Genomic DNA, 8,824 nt, shown 5'->3' with positions numbered 1-8,824 from the left:
CCCACAAGGGCTCTCATGACACTCCCATTAGCCTCTCCCCAACTTTCAGGGCAGCAAACATCACTTGCTCACACGCGCTCTCTCTCTCTCTCCCCCACCCCCGCTCCAAGGATTGGCTCCTTAAGACTCCTCTCCAGTCCGTAGAGGCACCTCCTCCGCTATGTCTCTCACACATGTTCAGCAAGCCCCATGCCCATTGTCTCTCCTTCACCTGAGCCAGGCAGAGATGCTGGTTTTCAGGTTTTTAGATACTCACGTTCCCCTTTGGTTTTCTCCTTGTTTCATTGATGAGCAGATGGAAATTTCAACATGCAGTTTGAAAACATTTTAACACTAAAACAAAAAACCAACCCCAAACAGAGAGCCCCATTTTAAATAACACATTTGTGCCCAATGCAGCTTGATTGCCATACAAAAATTAAACCTTGGGAGACCCAGTACATCAGTAACTAGCCATCTGCCCAGCCCTAATTTTCAGTGAATCACCTTCACTCTTGTTCTTATTGACAAGCCCAATCCTGTCTTGTGCACTGCTCCCCTTCAGCCCTCTCTGCATGAAGCAGCGTAAGTGACCTGATGTAGTTTCAGCAGCCATTCAAACCCACATTATAGTTCTACTCTTCCTCTTCTGCAGTGGGACCTGTACCTCTTGTTCTAGATAGAAACCCTGTTGAAGCAGTGAAAATCCAGCATGAAGTGCCCTTAATTTCATTCAAATCAATGGGAATTGAGGGTGCTCCTCACCTTGCAGGGTCTGACACTACATTGGTTAAGTGCTAAAGAGGCTCCCCAGCCCTTCAGAGGCAGCTCCCCTCCTTTTCTCAGCAAAACTGATTTTCCATTTGCCTCTGGCAAGCCAGTGAGGCTAAGTTTCCAGCCTGCTTTATGTGCAAACACACACACAAAATGAAGGTCCCTAGCAAGGAATTTCTACCTGCCTGTCAGTTCAGCTGAAGTAGACGAAATCATTTCACGTTTGCAGGTGCTCTTTCTTCTCCATCAACAGTAATTACAAATAGCAAAAGCACGGTCCTGTTGAGGTTTTTAATACATTCAGTATCCTTCCAGTTAGAGTGTGGGATTTTTCTTCTTGCTGCCTTTTGTATCTAAAATGTTGTCATGCCAGGTGGAGAGAGAGGAGGCCTTTTCTACTCTTCTGAGGTCTGTTCATGTCAAGAATGTGTGTGTGACTGAGACAGACAGTGAAAGCGAAGCTGCTTATGATCAAGCTATTGAGATTTCATCGTGGCTTGCAAATCCCCAAGATTCAAATATGTAATATTGGCCTTTTTAAAGTGGGACAAGCAAACAAATGTGGATGTTTAATATCAGACAGCTCAGATCATTTGTAAGAGGGGGTGAGCTTTTTTCTATGAAGGGACATGATCGAGTAGTTTAGTCCCCACCTCCAAAGATGCGTGGTGGGGTTATTTTTTTTTAAACAAAACTCAGTATGAACAGAAATGGGTTCATATAGTTTCTCTCAGTTAATTTCAGTGCAAACTGTTGGGTTACTGGATGTAAACCTAGTCCTGTTATTTCAAAAACTCAGGCACTAGAGCACTGACTGCATGAAAACTGAAACTGGCCATAAATACAAAGCGAACTGACCAGGCTAGTTTCACTAGAGCACTGACTAATGCATGAAAACTGAAATTGGCCATAAATACAAAGCAAACTGACCAGGCTAGTTTCCAAGCTGAGTGAAAGGCAAAAAATAAACAAACAGCGTAAATCAATTAATTACCAACCCCTTTTTTTTTGTTTGAGCCTCCCCCAACAAGGAATTGGCAGATGGTTGATCCCACTGCAGCGGATCCTCCTGCCTCACCCCCCAATATGTATAGTTGTCACTTCCCTTGTTTTGCACATTCTCTTTCTCTCTCCTGGCCTTTTCTGTCTGTTTTCTTTTCCTCTTCTCCCCATGGTCAGTTTTATTGGATTCGTGTTTGGTCTTTCTTGTTTTTCTCCCTCCCAGCTGGAAGCTCTTCCTTCCCACTCGCCATACAGCTGCTCCAGGTGGTGCATCCAGCTGCAGCTTGTGAGACCAGTGTGCCTGTGGTTTCACAGCTGAGTGGGAGTATGGGGGCTCTGTGCTGCAGGGGCAGAAAGATGTTTGGGTTAGCAGGATGCTTCCTGAGGGTCAGCTGCATTGGGGACCCCTGCAGGAGCAGGGAGAGACGACAGGAGGCAGTCAAACAGTCACCTGCTGCTTTACCTGCGGCTGTAGAGGATGGGCCTCCCACTCCCCTTCTTCTCACCCCTGCATCCTCATGGAATTGTTTGGCGCACGCGCACACACAAGGTGGGGAACACTGCCATAAATGATGAAACAGAACAGCCAGTTAAAGTGGTTTCCGTTTTAATTCCAGTTTATGGTAATCATAACCTAGATCAGGTTTATTAACTATAGGAGTTTTATCTTGACAGAATCCTTCAGATGTGTATGAAGTTTTCTATGATCTGTGTCCAGATTTTGCATTTCTGATGTTGAAATTTCACAGTAATAAATACCAGTCTGCATGGCCTGAGGTAAATTTGGGTCTAACATGAGTAACGGCCAACTTGTCATGAGGCGTGATTGTGAATAGTGGAGCTGACAAGACATAAGGCAGCATACATTTGGCCTCACTCAGCTCCCAAGGAGAATACAGGGAGTGACACTGGTGATTCACTCTTCCCTCTGAGTCAGTCCTGCACCAGTGCACGAGCATGGTGCTAGGGGGGCACTGAGCTGCCGGGGGCACTGTGTTTCAAATGAGATATAAAACCAAGGTCTTGGCCACTTGTGGTCATTGAAGATCCATTGGTACTTTTCACATGAGGATGGTTGCTAAGCCAAATATCCTGGACAAGTTCCAGTTCAAGTATCACACTCTGCCTCCCAAAATACCCTGTGCCGCTCCAATGGTACGCTCCATTTCCCCACCTATAGCGGTTGTCAGAAGGGCTGGGTAGCTGGCCGAGATACAGCCCTTCCCAGGCAGACTCAGGAAACTAGTGAGAATCAGTAGGGGCAGGGGGGAAGCAGCAGGCTTATTGGATAACTCTGGTTATTGCAGAGTTGCCACCATCTGTAAAGCTTGGCTGATGCCCAGGGAACCAGGAAGGCTGGGAATAGTTCCTATGAAGTCTTCCCTTCCTGTAATGCACCCTCACTCCCTAGCACAGTGGTCAGAACACTGACTAGGCTACAGCACATTGAACAGGCAGCCACCTGGTACTTTTCTTTGTTCCCTTCTAACCTGCATTCAGCAGAGCCACTTTGCTGCATGGAAAACATGCAGCCTCGCACGGGCCTCTGAGCGTGGACTGGAGCTCTCTTCCTTCGAGCCCTTTGCTAGGTAGGGGCAAGATCCTGCCCCAACTCACCAAAGGCATGCTCAGGGGACAAGGGTAGCAGAGCTGTAGTAGCCTGGCTTTAGCTCCAGTAAACATCCTGCTAGCGTGGCAGAGGGGTCCTGAGGCAAGGCACTCTGCAGTGAGCACTGCTCCATAGCCCTACTGCCTGCTACTCATTGCTGTATGGACGGAGGAAATCTGGAGGCCCTGCTTCTTTGCTCCAGTCTGTGGAAGACCAGCAAGCCTGTTAGCTGGGTCCCCAGTCTAGCAATCAATGCTTGGGAGCGTTCAGTGTATCAGTCTCTGCTCCCATGCAGTTGTGCAAGGCGCTGGTGGGGTGAGGAAGGGAAGCAGTTTGCCATACCCTTCCCCCCTCAGCTCACCTGTGCAATGCAGGGCACAATTTTTCCCTAAGCCAGGGAATGCAGGCAACCAAGAGTGAGGATAAGACAAACTAGGCCAACCAACTAATTTCCTTGTTGGTGCCCAGTTGTATCGTGCTTCCACACCAAAGGAATCCTCTCCCCACAACCATCACTGTAATGAAAGGATGTTTGTATGTACCACTGCCCACAGTTGGACTGAATCTGAAATACTCAGCTGGGTGGGCCCATTACTGCAACAGCTGAAGAAGAGGATCTTTTAGCTCAGGTGACATGAGCCTCTGGTTCTGGAAGCGTTTTGGTTCTGAGGTCTTTCCCCACTTTCTCTACAGGGTCCTGAGTGGCCCCACTGTGCTTGATGACTGGGTACTATATTCTCATCAAGCCGCTATGAATTCACCTGGCTTAAGTTGCAGATTTGCAGGGATTCGTGCAGACAGGAAGGTGACCTCTCTTCACCACCATCACCCAGGTAAGGACAAGCCTGCAGAACCTAATGTGCCAGACCTTACATAACCCAGAGCATTTAGAAACCTAGGAACCCTAAGAGAATCCAAACAGGCATTTCTTTAGGATCTAACATTGGTTGCAGTGACACAAACATGAGCCTCATAGAGTAACATTAAGCCTGTGATGATATTAATAGCTTTGCTAATGAACTCTGGAGCAATGGACGGGCTCTTGATGACAGGGAGCACCACCCAAGGCATCCCACATGGGGCCACTCTCCGCCCTCCCACAACACCTCCTGTTAGTGGAAATAGCCCTCCCAATCCTTCAAATCACAGCACTAAGTATGAAGTTACACTCAGGAATTCAGTAAGCGTGTGTGTGTGTATAGAGGCAGGTGAGGGAAGAGGCAGAAGGGCCATGTGATCAGCAACTTCCATGAAAGATTGCTTTGAGCCCAAAGAAAAGGGAACAACCAACAGACTGAACTGAAATCTTAAATGAGGAACAATACATAGCCTCTTGGTATGTCACTTTACCCACCATCAAAATGCAGCCACCTCTGGGGTGGAATGGCTCAGCTGTCTAATACTGTACAGTGACACTATATTACAGTTTAAGAGAGGATGTGAAGCACATTGTATACAACTGGAACAGGTGGGGAAATTCCAAGGGGTTAGCATATAAGTGCTGTACTTGGAATTTGGTCAAGACTTGGGGGTTAATGCCCTCAGACTAATGAAAGAGTCATCAAGATCTTCTATGAGCACAAGTGGCCAGGACCTCAACTTTATGTCTCTTCTGAAAAGCAGCAACCTCTTATTTTTGATGTAAGTGAAGGATTGTTCCACTCCTGTGCCCCTCTCCTCAATTGTAATGGTCCTCATGTGTTCGGAAAAATTCTGCAGCCTGTTTGTGTTCATGTTTTCTCTCACATATTAAAAAATGTTTCTGTGACAAAGGGAGGAAGTCTCTCCTGCCCCCACAGCTGGAAAGTCACCTCTAATCTCATTGTCCTTTTCCCCTGCTGTGTATCCTGCCAATTAAACTGGGTCTTATTTTGCTGCAAATAATCTGGCTAGACCCTCTGGTCTCTTTCCGGCTTAGCTCTTGTTCTGTCCAAGTCCACAGGCTTACGTCTTCATTTGTTCCCCATCACCAGCTTAGACCTCATTCTCTGGTCCTACTCCTTCCCCCAAATAGCTTGGCCCACGGTCTGTCTTCCACCTCCCTCTGCCTGGCCTTTGCCTCCCACCAGGTAACGTGACTGAGTTACAGTATTCATATACTGCCTGCAAATAGACCCACCTCAAAAGAGTTGGGGCTGTGAGGGTGTGGAGGGGTGAATGCATGCACCCCACCCCAGTAGTTCAAGTTCAGGGCTTGAGAGTGTCAGAAGGGACCAAAAGTAGGTGTCTTATTAATTAAAACTGGCAAGTCCACTGCCCCACTCCACACAGACACGCTTTCCGTGCTTCCCTGCAGCACCTAGCAGGTGACAGTGAGGGGATGTTCATCCACTCTTGCACACACTGCAGGATTGTTCCCGATTGCTGATTGCTGCACCCTCTGAAGCTCTGGGGCGTGAGCTGTAGTCGAGCAGGGACACTGTGTGGAATAGGTGGATAAATAACTGATTGCCATATCTGTCCCAGTCATATTACATTTGCATAGTGAACTGGTGTATCAAAGGTTTCACTGAGGGCCTGGAGGGTCAGAGCTGGTTGTAGGGTCCCATTATTGGAGTGACAAGTGAGTATTTTGGAATCCTATTTAAAAAACAGACAACCATCCAGGGGCTAGTTAGACCCTTTGGAAAGCTTAGATTTTGAGTTTAAAAAAAGTAAAATGTGGCTACTGTCTCAGTATTTTGCTAACTAATAGTTTATTTAAAGGATGAGGACTGTAGATATGGTACAAATTTTGGTCTTTCTGACAATTTGGGGCCCCCTGAAGATTGTTTGGGGATGCAGTTGTCCCCTTTGCCCCCCAGTAGCCCCAGACCTGTGGAAGATTTAGTATAAGCTCCTGGGGGCAGGGACCTTGTCTTCTAAAGTACTGTACACCCTTCTAGCACATTAGCCAGACAGCCTTCTAGCTCTCTCTTTATATTACCCTATATTCACTGAGGTTCAGTGTGTGGTCATCTAAAGATCTTCTCTCCTTAGTCTACCCTCACCCTGGACTTATGATGTTGGTGGCAGTAGCTCCAGTCTCTTTACCTGCTTACATCCTGGCCCTGGCGAGTGGAGGCAGGGCCAGTCCTAGGGGTGGGCAAGCAGGGCGGTCATCCTGGGTGCTGACTTTAAGGTGGTACCATTGTGCTGTTATGTTGGGCGTTTTTCTGAGCGATATGTTTCAGCTGTTCTGGATATTTATCTACGCTGACCCTCTACTTTGCCCAGAAAATACAGTGTATCCATTGACTGGATTGGGGATACTGGAGCCCACTTTCCACATCAAACACATCAGTTGTGCTGTACACTGCTCACTTCCATATTGACAGCTGGGAGACAACAGCCAGTTCACATGCAGCTGGCTGAGTGAAAGCCATGACTGCATGAGGGGTGCTTAGTGCACCATCTGGAATCACTTGTAGGGAGGAGAGAAGGGCTGTTTCCCAGTGGATGTGTGTTCACATCACTAAAGGACCCCCTCGTTGGCAGTTTCAGCAAAAAGACCAAAAGCTGATGGGCCATGGAGACTGAACATCCTGCTGACCCCCTAGATGTGATCTAAGGGGGAATCTGGGGAAGTTTGGACTGATGGTACCTGTTCTGTGAAGATACAAGTCTTCAATCCAGGGTGGTCAATCCTGTACCTTTCACAAGCATTAATTTCTCTAAAAGGAAAGAACACAGGAAGCACCAACACAAGCCAGACAGACTGCAACCTCAATCCAGTGTACTAATAATACTTAGCACTGTATATTACTGTAATGTTACTTACAACATTAACTAATAAACCCTAACACCCCTGCGAGGTAGGGAAGTGCTATTGTCCCCATTGTACAGATGGGGAAACAGAGGCACAGAGAGGAAAAGTGACTTGCCCAAGGCCACCCAGCAAGGCCTTGGCAGAGCCAAGATAAGAATGTAGGTGTTCCTGGCTCCCAGCCCCATGCTTATTTCCCTAGACTATGCTGCCTCTCTGGAGATTAGGAACCCAGGAATCCCTTCTAAAAGTAATGTGTGGAATTGGTGACCATTCACAATTTTTATTGGCAGATAATTATTCCACAGTTTAAGCCCCACACTGTGCAGTGCACCTCACACCTTTCCGAGTTCCACAGCACTCCCAGAACCCACTCCCCCAGCACTGGGGCTGCTGTTTAGGAGTATCACAGGGTGCTCTGTGCTTTTATTAAAAGGATGTTTAGACTGGCTTTAATTGGCATTGGTTCTAGAGTGCGTGAACTCCTATAGGGCCTTAAAATACAGAGCTGGAGAGGAAGGCACAGGGGAACTGGTGAAAGGGGAATCTGCTTCCCCTCCTGAAGTGGCCAACAGCTCTCTTAGTTTTCTGGCTCTGTAGAATTCCAGTGATAGCTACCAGTAGGAAATGCTTGTCTCCAGTTTGTTGGTTGGTAAATCATAGCCTCAGAGATGTTTTCTTCAGTGCAGCATTGCAGCAAGCAGTCAGCCCAAGGCTAAAGATGTGCCTCTCATCACTTCCTCCAACCTTTTGCCACTGTCTCGGAATCAGGCAGGCTGCAGCCACTGTGCTCTTCCACTGAGGGGACTGGGTTATGATCACTGTGCTGCCAAGCAGCCAAACCCAGAGTCCGAGTCTCTTCTAAAACTGGGATTAAATTAAGAGCGCCGGAGGGAAGATGGAGAGATGGGGACAGGGTGAAGCAAATGGAAAGATCTACCCAATGAGCATCTGGGAAGGAAATGTCCCCCTGGTCACTGAAGCAGGTTCCTTTTTACAAGGCTTCTTTCTCCCTCTGGGAACATCTGCTAAGCTTCATCTCCGTCAGCTGGATATAGCGTATGACATTGGTATCTGCAGGGAAAGAGGACACATGCACCCACTGTGATTACAACTTCCAGTGAGAAACTTACAAAAAGCTACACACGCTCCTGTTGCTGTTCGTCATGACTCCTTTTTATAAATACTGCACCTGAAGTTACCAGGCCATAGGAACTGCGCCCCCAAGAAAGGCCCTCTGGTCCAGTACCCTGTCACCTGTATGGACAGAAATATGCTCTTTGCTCACTATCCCCGCTCTTAAAATCTTTGTCCAGACCTTGGTGAGCTCTTGCCCTGACTATTGTAACCTTCTCCTCTCCCACCTGCCTTCTCCCAGTCCATTCTATCCAATACCCTAAAAGTCATCATCTCCTATTGCTTTCTGATAGAGTTCTTTCTATGGGCATCCTGTCTCTCAATCCATCATATTCAGGGTCCTCATCTTCATTTACACAGCTCTATACATTCTTGCCCCACCTACATCTCTTCTCTTACTTCTTTCAACTCCCCTGTTCAATTTATCTCCAGCTCCTGGTTGCCCACTTTCTGCCAGGCTGCCACTATGCCGAGAAAGTATCCCTCTTTTGGCTGACCAAGTTACCTCTCTCTTCTCCTTCAAACCCACTTCTGGGAATCCTTCCTAGCTTCTCCCCTGAAATAGTCCCCACACTTGC

The 8,824-nt window shown here is 47.5% G+C and overlaps 1 protein-coding gene across 1 annotated transcript in view; it reads right to left on the bottom strand.

Annotated features, from left to right (window-relative positions):
* Positions 1 to 1,838: 1,838 nt before the first annotated feature.
* TTC9 (tetratricopeptide repeat domain 9) overlaps positions 1,839 to 8,824 on the bottom strand; it is a 37,658-nt gene continuing 30,672 nt past the window's right edge. Inside the window, exon 3 of the mRNA XM_074955577.1 lies at positions 1,839 to 8,183. Within this exon, the coding sequence (XP_074811678.1) occupies positions 8,104 to 8,183 (80 nt within the window). The 3' untranslated portion in view covers positions 1,839 to 8,103. The remainder of the gene's footprint in view (positions 8,184 to 8,824) is intronic.

The sequence above is a fragment of the Natator depressus genome, chromosome 6 (assembly GCF_965152275.1).
Source record: "Natator depressus isolate rNatDep1 chromosome 6, rNatDep2.hap1, whole genome shotgun sequence".
Taxonomy (NCBI): Eukaryota; Metazoa; Chordata; order Testudines; family Cheloniidae; genus Natator; species Natator depressus.
The sequence above is the reverse complement of the archived record's forward strand: the minus strand, read 5'-3'. Positions and strand labels throughout refer to the sequence as shown.